This window comes from Pipra filicauda, unplaced genomic scaffold (assembly GCF_003945595.2).
Source record: "Pipra filicauda isolate LSUMZ 115617 unplaced genomic scaffold, ASM394559v2 scaffold10_size6260569_pilon, whole genome shotgun sequence".
Classification (NCBI taxonomy): Eukaryota; Metazoa; Chordata; class Aves; order Passeriformes; family Pipridae; genus Pipra; species Pipra filicauda.
In genome coordinates this window covers 5,704,358-5,718,557 of record NW_024103541.1, presented here as the reverse complement: position 1 = coordinate 5,718,557, position 14,200 = coordinate 5,704,358, and the positions used below count along the sequence as shown (strand labels likewise).

Below are 14,200 nucleotides of genomic sequence, written 5' to 3'. Positions count from 1 at the left end.
CAAAAGTTGTAATGAGCTAAGCAACTCACAAAGGGGGCCTGCTATATAAATTCTTGAACAATATTTACAGTAATGTTTTTATTGCACTTCTGTGTTTCTTTATTTTAATGCAATTTGCATAAATTCTTAAGCACCCTCTGCACGTTACTATTTTTACATTCTATTGTTGTTGAATGACTCATCTTTCAAAACTTACGATTTGGTGGTTGTTTTTTTTCAAAGTCAAGTGTTTGGTTTGAATGTAAGTAAAAACTTGTTGTTTTTTTTTTTGTCTCACAGACTGAGCCTCCATTAAATACTCCAGAAAATAGAGAATATACTGCTGAAATCATGTTTGAGTCTTTCAACGTTCCAGGGCTATATATTGCTGTTCAGGTAAGGCCAGGACTGTTGAAAGTTAGGGCTACAGTATTTCTCCTTGGGCTAAAATTAATTTCCTGTTTGGAATAATTTTATGTTTTTCTGGTTAGCAGTTTCACCACTGCATGTTTGATATGCATTGATTCTCTGGTCAGTTAGCTGGGTACTGTTCTTCTGTTACTTCTATAAGGCTTCTAAGCAGTGGAATATAATATCTGTTGCATCATAAATAAATAAAAAAACACACTACATTATAATAATTGTATTAATCCAAGAGTTTAATCCCTCTCTATATAAAGTAACAAAAGAAGATGTTTGAGCATGGCTAAAAAAGCATCAGGCAGGATTCAAAAACTGCATTTCTGCAGCCTCTTTTTTCTAAGCTATTGTGTAAACATATATAATATTATTAAATCAGTTTCCATGCTGTAAATTACCATGGGGGTGTCAGTCTGGGTGTCCTTGGGAGAACTGATGTAAAGTGGGATCGATCTGCAATACAGTGGTTTTACTAAGATTTGGCTTTGGTGTCTGTTTTTCCCAGGCTGTCCTTGCCTTAGCTGCATCTTGGACGTCAAGACAAGTAGGAGAACGAACGCTGACTGGCACAGTTATAGACAGTGGGGATGGTGTCACTCACGTTATTCCTGTGGTAAGTGTGCTTCCAAACTACAGAAACAATTAACTGGAGAACAGTTTGTCCTGTAAGTTCTCGGAAGCATACACCTACGCAGACTAAAGTATAGCTAGGAATCTTCAGAAATAATAATTTCCAGGGTTGTGGGTGTGAATTTTGGTTTATTTTGTAGTGCAGAAACTCTTGAAGAACACCCTCAATTTGTCAAGGCATATTGTCTTTCAGTGGCTTACCTTAAAAAAGGTGATTTGCCAAGGCCGTGCCAAGTGATGGATGAAATTATATTGCTTTAGCACATCTCCAATTTGCTTTGCTGGTGAGAGTGCATATGCTCTTTACAACAGTCAGTTCCAAAAATTTGGAAACTTTTTTCATTTGACTCAGTCAATTTTTTTATTAAATAGAAATAATGGGAAGTATTTGATGGTAGATGTAGTATTGTTTAGTTTTTCTCCATGTGCTGCCCAGTGTTTTGTCATATGCTGTGATGCATCAGCAAAAAAAAAAAAGTTCCTGCCTGACTGAAAAAAGCAACCCTCAAGGTTAATTAATGTTAAATATCTGTTCCAATATGTCAAGTTGCTAAAAGCAAAAACTTATACAACTGTGCAATGTTTTATTAAATATAGAACACTTACAGATGCAGTTTCTTCACTGTCAAATTACTGCTTTTACTGCAGGTATGGATTTCCTTTTACAAAGCTACATATTTGAAATTTTATAATTGGAATATTTAATAGTGAGCTTTGTTTCAAGTGGCTGGTTATAGATTTCTGCCCATCTTTCCTTGGGAAGTAAATTCATGTCTACATACCAAATGCATTTGTATTTTCAGAATGAGGTTAGGTTGTAGTTTTTAAGACAAAAATCTATACAAAGCTTTGTCGTGCCATAGTAACATCAATTTTTAAAAATTCTTTGTTATAACAAATAGTAGCATTGGTGGTGATCGAACGTATGCTGTCGTAGCAATTTATTATTAATTTTGGTGGAATATAGTGACTAAATCTTTGTTCAGACTGTTCATCCAAGATGGCGTATTTTTAATAAGACTTAGGAGACAGCTGGCACTTCAGACCTTCTATAGGTAAACTTTTAAAATTATACTTCAAATTTCTGCCTAAAAGAGTTGAACTTTTCTTGATTTTTGAGTCTGTTTTTTTTTTTTCCAATTAAATTAAGAGTAGGTATTCCATCTCCCTTGGAAGCATTAAGCTCCTTTGCAGAATGCCATTTGCTTGATTTCTGGAATTTTTGAACATGTTGAACAAGTTGTCAACAATGGTCTATCACTTTTATTTTAAATAGATAAAGAGGAATTAGCAAATACTTCTCTGTACTGAAGCTAACGATAGTGGTACATGTTTTTATGACTTTATTATTTTCTAGGTTAGTAAGAATTTTTTGTATGAATGTAAGGGGTGTGTATATAGGAAAACTTAAGCATTTAATATTAGTATGATACCTGGATTCATCTGTTTGGATATAGCAGGTCTGGTAAGATTGAAGGTCAGTCTTTAAAACTTGGTTTCTGTGTTTAGAACAGATAATTTTAATGCCTTGATACTGGTCCTCAGGACAAGTGAGACTTGCAAGGGTAGGCTGATGGATGACTATGGGCCAGTCTGATGTTCTAAGCAGTCTCAATTGCTGTGCTGAAATGATGCATTTTCTCCCTGCTTTCAGAAAATTAATTTTGGTTCATGTGGATTGTAACGCCTTACATCAGTGGCTGTGACTGCAGGGCCACATCATTTATTCTAAAATAATATTTCATGAAAAAGGTTCCTTGACCTTTTTGGTAAGAGTAACCTCATTTTGAAGAGGAAATAAAGGCCAAGGAATAGTGAGTATAGCCATTTGTCTGCCTTATGTACTGTAGTGACCTTTCTGTTCCTCCTAACCTTGTAAGAATTGTGAACCAATGCAATGCAAAGTAAAATAAGGCTATATTGTGAAGAATTGGTCTTGAGGTAATTAAATGAGCCAGTCCTAAAGGGCTTCAGCCTCACAATCACAGGTAGTGAGTGGGAGTTTAGACTCCATGTCTTTCTCTCTCCCTCCTTAGCTTTATTGACAGGAGTTCTTATCAGTGTGTTTCTCCCATTAATTTTATTCACAGGCTGAAGGGTACGTGATTGGCAGCTGTATCAAACACATTCCAATTGCAGGGCGAGATATAACATACTTCATTCAGCAGCTGCTGAGGGAGCGAGAAGTAGGAATTCCTCCTGAACAATCCTTGGAAACAGCTAAAGCAGTGAAGGTAATATAAACATTGCTGACATTAAGGTTATTTTAGATCAGAGCCTGATATCTGTTTTGAAAATGCAATAATATCTCAATTATTATCTTTCTGTTTTTAAATGATATAAAAATGTCTAAATGTAATAACATGAAATAGCTGAAACTTAAGGTATGCAGTTGGGTTATACTCAGTTTGGCCTAGAATTTAACTCTTGGCTTGTAGTCTCCCCTTTCTCCTCCCCTCCATTATCATTATTACTGTTGTTATTATTCTTGTTACTGTTGTTATTGTGATATTCCATAGCAATTGCTCTTGGTGGGATGTGTAATGCAAAGAGCTGTAATTTCTGTTTTTCTGAGTGTTGATATGTTCTTTTTTGTAGTACAAAGCTCTTCTGAAAGACATTCAGCTTTAAGTACACTTAAACTTTGTTTCTATAGCAGTTCTTCAAAGTACTTTAGAATTAATTTCTCACAATCGTAGAAGTTCAGAGGAAAAGCAGAAGAAAAGTAATTTAGCTCAGCAAGAGCTTTCAGTGCTGCACAGAAGTGATCTGTACTAGCAGAGCCATTATCTACCTGTGTACAGGAAATGTCAGTCCAGCTGTTTTGAGGCCTGTTCTTTATCTGCCAATTTAATACTTACTCTTAAAAGTTTGAATTGCTACGCTTCTAAAAATTTCACAGCAGGTTCTCTGCTATACTTTGGGTACTTCTAACTGTACATATTCATTTTTCAGGAGCGCTTTAGTTACGTTTGCCCTGACTTAGTAAAAGAATTTAACAAGTATGACACAGATGGTACAAAGTGGATTAAACAGTATACTGGAATTAATGCTATCTCAAAGAAAGAGTTTACCATTGATGTTGGCTATGAGAGATTCCTGGGGCCAGAGATTTTCTTTCATCCTGAGGTAAGTCTGTTTGAATTGTCTAGGCTTTCTGTTTTAAGTGCATTTTGGATGATAGCATATAAATTCTATTTGCAGCCTTGTAAAGAAGTTGTTGTCCTGGCTTATATTTCTTCTTATTTGTAAATTTATTTCTATATTTGTTATAAGTCAGCATGACTTTGATTCTTGATTGCTACTCATCTTTATACAACTTCAGGTTGATACGTAAAGCACTTAAAAATGGCAGCAAAAATATCTAACATAACTATTTCCATTGTTAGTTTTCACGACATCTAGTATGAAAGTGTGGTTCTTTTCTTCTCTTTTTTTTCTTTTCCTTTCTTTTGCAATATGTGGTCCTCCACATTGATGTGCCTTAATTTTATTCTTGTTTGTAGTTTGCTAATCCCGACTTTACACAACCAATCTCAGAAGTAGTAGATGAAGTTATTCAAAATTGTCCCATTGATGTTAGACGTCCTCTATATAAGGTCAGTAGCTATAATGCATTTTTTTTTAATACTTGTTTTAGATTAATTGTGCTTTATATAGAAATATGTATTTGAAACTCTGACACACACAAAACAATAAAATTAACTATTTTTGCAGAAAGTAATCCAATATGCAGTTCAGTAAGTTTTTCACTTACATTTTTTCAGAATGTGGTATTTCATTAGGGAAACACAAATATGAGCAAAAGTGGTGAGATGTAAAAAGACATAAATGGATTTTAAAGCACAACCGATTTTAATGTGACGAACTCTTTGTGAATTCGTATTCTGTCATACTTAAGTGTTAAATAATTTAAATCTTACAGTAAAAGCATACCTCCTAACTGGAGCTTTAAAAAATATATTTAGATGCTTAGAATTCAGCAACTGGATAAAATTGGAGACTCACCTTTTCAGAAGTGATTAACAATTTTTGTTACTCAAAACAGAATATTGTCCTCTCTGGAGGCTCAACCATGTTCAGGGACTTCGGTCGCCGTTTACAGCGAGACTTGAAAAGGACTGTTGATGCCAGACTGAAACTTAGTGAAGAACTTAGTGGTGGCAGACTGAAGGTTAGTTGGTGCAGCCAATGCATTTAACAAGCATCTGTCGGTCCCCTGTTACCTGGAAAACATGCAGATGACATATTGCAGTGATGATGTTCTTTGAAATGTCTTTATCTTCAAATGAAGTTCTTACAGAAGCTCTTCAGAGATTTGTGTATTACATCTGTTACATATTGGCAGTTGATCACTCCCCAGCTTTCTTTGTGCTTACTGCAGGAAGTAAGATGATTAGTTACAAATCATCCTCAGTCTTTCGAACTTAAACATAAAGGAGATGAAACAAGCTCATTGTTGAGCCACCAGGATAGTCAGGAACACTTGTCCTGTGAGGAAAGGCTGAGGGAGCCTTGTTTAGAGAAAGGAAGGCTTTGGGACTCCTAATTAGCAGCACCTCGGTACATGTGGGAAGATTATTGATGAAGTGGGACCAGGCCCTTGACAGTGCTGAGCGGTGGGTGTATGAGAGGCAACAGATGAATAGAAACAAGATATTCTACCCGGATAAAAGGAAAAACTTTTCCACTGCGAGGAAATTGGGCACTGGAACAGCCTTCCCAGAGAGGTTGTGCAGTCTCCATCCTTGGAGGTTTTTGAGGTTCAGCTAGATAAAACTGTGAATACCTTCCTCTGACCTTGTAGTTGACCCTACTTTGAGCAGGAGGACAAACTAGAGACATTCTGAGGTCCCTTCCCACCTAAGTTATCTTATGATCCTGTGACTTCATGTTTTCACTAAACTGCATAATCCTTAATTCGTGTTCTTTCCCCTTCAGACCTCTGATCTAACTTTTACATTTTTCTGTTGACTCTGTATACCAGGAGAGAAAAAAAAAAGTGCTTTTAAAGCAAAATTGAAGTGATTTCCTGACTTATTTTTTAGTAGTAATCTGGCTAGATGAACTCAAAAAATCCCTTAAACCCCCACTAAGCTTCTTAATATGCCATGTAGACAACTCTGAAATTTCAGTTACACATGGTTCTCTAGTCCAAGTAACCTTGTTTATTCTCAGTTCTCCTTACTAGACTTGTGCCACTCAGTAAGAAAGTAGGACATGAATAAGGAAATCTGATGTCATTATTCTTCAGGGTGCCAGGCATGGCAAGCAGTTACTCACTGCCTTGAATTTTGCAAATGTGTTGCAGGCCATTTTTAGATACGGTTTCAAATTCCAGCAGGTTGTTCTGAAGCAAATTCTGAAACTGTTACATTCACTGCCATTTTTGATAAACACAAGTAAGGAATGAAGGTTTATGTGGATATGGAGGGAAAGAGAATGGCTGACTGGAATGAGTGTTTTAGTTTAGAAAAGCGTGACTACCACTGCACTGGTCCTAGGTAAACTTTCAATCTGTAACTGGTGCTTTGTTAGAATAATAATGTGAAACTTAAAAATTATCATTCTAAGGTGTGTTTTTTTGAATGGACTGGGTAGTATGGATATATGCTTACAACTGCATAAATAAATAGTCCATCAAGAAATTCAGCAGAAAATAGTGTGAAAAAAAATTGGTGTGAGTGCAAGTATCTCTTTATATCTGATAAAAGAGGTAACTGGTGATCTGTAAGCAACAACTGCTTCTTAATCTTGGTTGTACAAGAGAAAATTTGATGCTATAATTGTAAATTTACATACACAGCATTTAAGAAAATACTAATTTGTGGAAAGTAAGCTTGGTAGATACACTTCTTTAAAAATAGATCTAGTTTTTACCAGCAAAAGTGACTTTTAATCTTTCTTTTCTCCCCTCTTACTTTCTGTAGCCTAAGCCCATTGATGTACAAGTCATCACACACCATATGCAGAGATATGCAGTTTGGTTTGGAGGATCAATGCTGGCTTCCACAGTAAGTTACCTGTAAAGCTGAGCATGTTTGAACCATTCTGACTAAGCTTTTGGAGTTCTCCCCTGCATTTCATATTAAATGCAGTTAGGGGATTTCTGATAGGTCTTGTGTAGCAAATACACCCTCCTGGCCCTCTCTGAAGTTTTTGTGTTAGACTTTAAAGTTTGAAAGAGCAGATTAAAGCCAAAGTACAGCTTTATATGAGTTGTTAAATAGTGCATTTTAGTTTTGTGGCAGAACACGTTTTCATTGGTGTTTAGCCATGCATAATGTGTATTGATTTCAGGACTTCTAATACTGTCTGTATTTGTTTTTTTTTCCAATGGCTGCGTAAAAGTTAATATTGTTCAAACAAGGTGTATATACCATAGACTAATTTTTTTTCTTTCCTTTTGCAGCCTGAATTCTACCAAGTATGCCATACCAAAAAAGATTATGAAGAGATTGGTCCTAGCATCTGTCGTCACAACCCTGTGTTTGGAGTCATGTCTTAAAGCTGACCCTGGAGGGGTCAGGGATAGGGAAGTGGGGAGGAGGAAGAGTCTTTCTGATTACTTGTTTGTCTGATGGCTGGTATTAAGATAACAAACATGACTTGACAGTAAGAAAAAGACCAAACACAATTAAGCAGGATTATTTTAATAAGTGTCTCAACATGCGGATGTAGTGGAAAGCCAAAATGATCACATTTTTTCTTTAGATTGATTATTTGAACCTGTGCGTAACAAAACAAAAAAGTGGATTTTAGTTCTTTCTGTGCCCTGATATTTTGTATATTAATGAAGTATCCAAGATTTGATGGGATTTGATGGTGTGTAGATAGTCAGCTCTCTAATGCTTCCATTGTACCCTTTCATGGGTGCAATACAGGAGCTTGTTTATATTTCATACTTTTTTATACTTTGAGGAAAAAAATATGACTTAAAGAAACTGTAATATTTGAGGAAAAATTTTACCAGTGACCAACTTGAAAGTAAATTAAAAAAAGAAAAAAAAAGAGGAAAAAGTCATGACTCATGCAACTAGCTCTTGCAAATCATGACCAGTCTAAATCCTGGGTTCCATACAATGCGAGTGCTTTTGGAACTAAGAAGCTAGTATCTTGGATTAACCGATGCCTGCTAGTGCTTTCTGATTACTTGGTGCATTTTCATACTATCTCTTGCTTTAAAAAAAGAAAAAAAAAAGTAAAGACAAGACTGTTGGACCAGTATTGCAGTTCTGTAGTGTCATTTCTAATTAAACCAAATAATCAGGTTATCAAAATTGGTGTATTTAAAGCCTAACACCATTCCAATAAAGGCACAAAATTTCTTTTTATGTTGGTGTCAGACTTGTTAATCTCATGAAGTGGGAAGTTCTGAGCATGGGTTCCTACATATCCACTGTGGCTTTTGAGGAGTAAGATTGGTCTGTGAGGTAGAGATTGTCATGTGCTTTGTGTAACTGAAGTGTGAGCATTTTAGAACTGCAGTTTGTGTGTTCAGCTAGATAGCACTTACCTATAGAAACCTAATGGCTCCTCCACTGTTAGGCTTGTTCATCTACTTTGTTCTGTAACTTTTTTCCCCACCACTTTCTTTCAGGTGGTGGCATACAGGAGTCAGCACTGCGTTTTCAATCTCTGTGGTTTTTCTGCAAGAAAATACCATGTAGATAAAAATAAAGTGAAAACAATCTCCTTCTCATTCTTTCTAGGAAGAACGCTCTATATAGTGAATTTCTGTTGATATTTCGTGAAAGAAAACTCTTTAGACACTTCTGAGCACACAGATGTAGTTAAGGCTATTTACGTAGAAGACCACAAGAGGGAGATCTGGTTTCTTCTGAATTGCAAAGATGCCGCAGATTTTTTCAGGGAAGCTTATCAATTGCCAGAGTTTCTGGTCACTTGAAAGCTTGGTAAATGTGACTCCAAAACAAGGATAAATATAGGAAATTGTTTTTTACAGAAAGCACTGTAAAAATTTACATGCTGGAGTCAAACAGAACACAATCCAAACAAGAAATTGTTAAATAATTGTATTATGAGACTTTATGATTAACATCTTTCTATCAGTGTTACAGTTTTTTAGAGTTTTTCAAAAAGTCACTATTTGAATCGTAACTATTGACTGATTTATGTGGTAAGAAACACCAATAGTCAAATATGTGTAAAATAAAGAAGTTAATTTAAGCTGTGCTTTTCCAACAGTCCTGGATCTGCAACTGTATCATGCTCTAGTGACTGGGTTTTTTGATATGTTACAGTGACTTGAAGATAGGGCAATTTTTTTTTTCTCTCTCTAGAAAGTAGAGCCTTAAAAGTTCACTTGAAAAGCTTAAGTTCCTGACAAGCAGATACATAAGAGTAAAGAATTTTAAAGAAAAGGAGTGAATAACTATTCCTGTCACACCCAGCTGTATGTAGGTTGCTAGGATTATGTGCAAAGATGCACAGAATGTGTATCTTAGCTGAAGATAAGTACACTCTTAGCTGAAGGATGGGCCTGGTGTGTATTAGCTGAAAGCTGTAAGCAGGCAACCCTAGATATAATCATAGCTCTGTGGATCTTTTGGAATACAGATCAGGTGTGGTTTTCCCGTCATGTTTGGACCTCTCTTGCTGTGTATGGGATGAGCTGAGACAGTTGATGAAGAGGCTCCAGCAGAACTGAGTTGATGTGCAGGGGTGGGAGTTGTGGTGCAGATGATTGAGTGGTCACAGATGGCTTGGGGAGGCTCTGGGAGGTGCTCTGGGTGAGACTCTTAAAGCAAATGTGGTTTTCTACAGAGCCTTTACAGGCTGTAAGGATTCCAGATGCCCTGGGCTTGAGTGCTGGGTGGATATGCTTTGCAAACAGCTGCCAGGATTAGAGTGGTGGTATCCAAACATTCAGAATTTGGCTGTGGTGGGTAAGGAGGAGGTGGGCTGTTCTCATGGACTATGTGTCAGCTGGGCTCTTGCAGGATAGGGGAGGAATAGGGAAAGACAGTCTGCACCAGGAGGGAGCAGTGTCTGACGCAGGTCTGTTAGGGTGGGATTTTACAGAAATACCTTCCCTAGAGCTGAGGAGCCCTCCAGAGCTGGACTGTGCATCTGGCACAGCTGTAACTGGATGAGCAAATGGCTAGTATGTCAAGGGATGGAACCAGGTCATGTGAGCTCCGTGATGGGAGGGAGAGTTGACATGTCAAGCTGAGAGCAGGACCTACTACCAAGTGTAAAATAAGATGGTTTTTGCATTCCAGCTGTACTCAAGTACAAAAAGTGCAGGTACTACCGGGGTTTTCATCATGAATGCCATATGTTCAGGAATAAGGCTGGGAGTTTTTTCCTAAGTTAAGGGATCCCTGCTGCCAAAATAGAAATAAATTAATAAAAATGATGAAGCAGCCCACAACAGTGTGGTTTTTGACACCTTTAGCACCGAACTCTTGATCCTGTGCACAGAACTAGAAATCTGCTCCAGAGAGAAACTGTGTCTGTGTTGTCTCTCTGATGGACCTCAGCTCTCCGAAGAGGTGACGTGCCCCAAGTGCTGAGGAGCAGCCCATGTGTTGCCTGACTTGCTCAGGTGAGATGTGTACAATTTTATCTAGCTACCTGCACAGGAATCAGGGATGTAGGAGTTCAGTCTTTTGTTATACTTTTTGTTAACTTTTTGTTCATCTTCCTGAGGCTCCAAGGAAGTTGCTTTAAACTTCTGTTAGTCATTTGTGTGGAAGGAAATGGAGAGGAAAGCAGAAATACCCTTACACAGAAGTTAATTTGTTGTAGCTGTAAACTAAAATTATCTGAAGTTTCTCATAGAATGAAGTAGCAGTGTTTTGCAATGTGTTTTCTATTTTTTTTTTTATACTGTAGAGATCATTTCAGAGAAGTTACACAGACACAGCTGACTTCTGGTGCATTAAGGAACTAAAAAAATCTATGAGCAGCTTCTAGTAATAACTTGGACTGCACGAAGAGTCAATAATACTTATACACACCGGACATAACACTCAATTATGGTCTTGTACGCTGGGAATAACTCTCTGGAAATGGTTCACATGAGTGTTCTGCACCTGTAACACCGCATTTGAATCTGATTTGCTGCTGGTGAGGTGGAGGAGCTGAGCAGCCTGTGGGTAGGTCATCCCAGGCATCGTATAAACCACACACTGTACAACATGAAGCACAGGTAATGTCAGAAAAACCCTATGCTCTCCTGCAACTTGCACCTCCCATTGTTCTGTGCTGAGTTGGGCTTAAAGCACCCAAAAGGTTAATTGCAAAGGCAAGTATTTAAAAAAAAAAAAAAAAGGAAATTATTTTTCTTCTCCAAAGGCTTGTCATTGGGGAGGTTACATGAAGAAGGCAATTATGATTTGCCCCCCTGTAATTTAAATTAAACTTGGAGTACACAAAATAGACATGCAGAAATCTGAGATGGCAAAAAAACTATGTCATTGTTTATTATTAAATATTCCACAAAGTGACTGTGCTTATTGTGTAATGGAAGATTTAATGCGACTGATGTCACAGAGCAGCTTTGTGGCCTGTTCATGAGACTGGTTGACAGAGCCCCTTGGGAAACAGTCCTAAAGGGCAAAGGAGTCCAGGAAGGCTGGAAATCCTTCAAGAAGGAAGTCTTAGATGCAGAAGCAGACTGTCCCCATGTGCTGAAAGATGAGGTCATCTTAAAGGCCTTTTCCAACCTAAATGATTCTATAACTCCGTAAAGGAGACTTACACTTTTGTTGTCCTGTGCCTGCCCAGTGACTTGGAGCAGTGCTGTTTTTTTGCATGGAAAATTGCAAGGAGCACTAAAAAGTGGCCGACTGGCCTGCCCAGACTTGGATCACTTTACTGTTCTCCAGGAGTTTGATTTTATTCCACTAGTTGACATAGGGCTCCAGGTTTAACTGGCTCGATGTGCTTAAAAGCTTGTATTTTCATGCAACTGAACCTGGAATTAATCAAAGGTCACTGTCAAGTCGGTTTAGGCTCATCTCTTCATTTTGTGAAAACATTTGTGACCAAACATTGAGGTATTGTTGGGATGAATGAGTTATTACTTGATGAGCTGCCTGGAGGTGACTGCTGGGCAGGCTCACCTGAGTGTGCTCCTGCTGCTGGCTGGCGGGGTAGGGCTGTGCAAGACTGCCTGATACCCATGGCCTTTTCTGTGCAGGACAAACTTATGTGGCAGTAAAAGTAATAGAAATATGTTATTAGCATCACTTTGTGTTTGTTTTTTTTTTTTTTTTTTTTTTTTAATTTCCCTCAGAAAAGCAGTGCTTGACTCCAAGTGCCAGTCACCCCGTTCTAGTATAAACCTTAAAGTTTCCTATTTTAAACAGCAGAGATCCCAGCTCCCATGTGGATACTGCAGATGTCTCTTTCCTCTCAACATTTTTATCAAAAACTTGGCTGCCAGAGGGAAGGCACAGCCTGACCTGTGTCAGCTGCAGCTGTGCCTTACCCCCAGGAGAAGCGATGTCCTGTGTGTTTGGATGTATTGCTCCCTTGGAATCCCCATACCAGCACATAGATGGCAGTTTCTGGAATTTTGCTCTCACTACCCCAGCTGCTTTTCCCATATTACATAGGTTGTCTACGTTTTCTGGTAATTGTAGTGCATGTTACTCGTAGCTGTTTCGTCAGTGGTGTTACTCCAGCTGGAAAATGCCCTTCTGCATCTTTCCTGAAACTGGACTAGAGAGAGATTTGTGAGTCATGTTTTGGATGAAGATTCAAGATGCTTTCTGAGATTTCTGTTTTGCCACAGTGGTTTGGAAAGCTACTTTGTTTGCTCTGGTTCACAGTAGCACACAGAGTGGCTGTAGTTTTTTTTCCCAAGGTTGTGGTGTTTCCAGTGTAAATGCATTTACTGCTGGAGAGAGACCCAGAGAATGCAACAGCAATGAGTTTGTAGGAGCTGAAGGCGTAGTGCTTGATATGGAATGTGTAACACTGATACGACTGGGACAAGTGTGGTTTTTTCTTCTTCTTTTAATGAATTTAAAGAAAGATCAAGAAAGATGTATTGTTCAAAAGACAGACCAGCAGAGAAGGCATTTTCACTTCTCCAAAGCCCAGAAGTCAACCTGCTTCATGAGTATCCAGGACAAATCTCTTTTAACATCTAGTTGAAGTTGTTCCAATTTTTTAATAAATTTAAATGGACAGGGGTTTAAATACATCTCTACTTCCCAGCTAACTGCTCTGACTACTCAGCTGTGTGGGAAGTTTTCTCACTGGTCCTGTTGTTTGGGTGACGAATCCCGGGAGAAAGCTTACACCTCATGACTCACATCCCAGGCTTGCATCTCCCTTGGTTTTGAACTGGGTGGATTTTACCAGTGGCCTGGGGGCAACACCACCTCTTTTTTTCTGCCCTTCCCTGGCTGGTTGGGGTGAGCAGCTCCCTGCTCTGCCTGCTGACTTTGGGGGCCTCAGCTTGGCACTGCCCACAGGGATGGACAAACTTGGGCAAATCCTTAGGGACTCAAATTCCCCCACAGGGCAGAATCTAAAAACTACAAGAGCAGTAACAACCCAGGGTGAGGACTCCATTCACTGCTCCTGTCACTCCTCTGCTCGAGGTGTGAAACACCTCAGAGGCTTTGCTGAATCCTCAGCATGTCTGTGCTCTTCTTTGTCGGGGTGGTTTAGTGTGTTTTACTTGCTGAAAGGTTCCAAGTGTAGCTGGATTTAAGGGGTAAGTAAACACTGAGGTCAGATTAAAGTACTCCTGATCTCCTTTCACATAGAAATTCCATAGACACAGACTCAGTGCTCTGCAGTGTAGAGGCCTTGTGTCTTAAACCAGCTATTTTTAATGAGCTGATGTCTGAAATTTGGTGATTCAAGGCAATGACAATCTGGCTCTTTCCTGACCTGTGCTTGGTACCCAGGGGAGGAGGAGTTTCTAAATTGGCTTCACGTACGAAGGCAAAAATATGTCCAGATGTCCAACTTTGCTTTTCTGAGCAAAAGTCCCAAAAGTGTCCCCATCCCTCCCTTGTGGCAGAACCCCAAGGCTGGGTGGTGCTGCCCGTGGTGCTGCAAGGGGTCTGTCAGCTGTGGCTCTGGTCTGAGATGAAACCCCTGAAACCCTCCATTCAGCAAGGTGGCATTTAGTTTTAGCTGGGTTTTATTGTTTTCTCCAACTTCTGAATTCTGGGATTTA

At 38.6% G+C, this 14,200-nt stretch overlaps 1 protein-coding gene across 1 annotated transcript in view; it reads left to right on the top strand.

Annotated features, from left to right (window-relative positions):
* ACTR3 (actin related protein 3) overlaps nt 1-8,722 on the top strand; it is a 30,015-nt gene extending 21,293 nt beyond the window's left edge. Inside the window, exons 5-12 of the mRNA XM_027723613.2 lie at nt 280-375; nt 905-1,012; nt 3,120-3,263; nt 3,985-4,158; nt 4,536-4,628; nt 5,078-5,203; nt 6,960-7,043; nt 7,442-8,722. Of these exons, the coding sequence (XP_027579414.1) occupies nt 280-375; nt 905-1,012; nt 3,120-3,263; nt 3,985-4,158; nt 4,536-4,628; nt 5,078-5,203; nt 6,960-7,043; nt 7,442-7,537 (921 nt within the window). The 3' untranslated portion in view covers nt 7,538-8,722. The remainder of the gene's footprint in view (nt 1-279; nt 376-904; nt 1,013-3,119; nt 3,264-3,984; nt 4,159-4,535; nt 4,629-5,077; nt 5,204-6,959; nt 7,044-7,441) is intronic.
* Nucleotides 8,723-14,200: the final 5,478 nt, after the last annotated feature.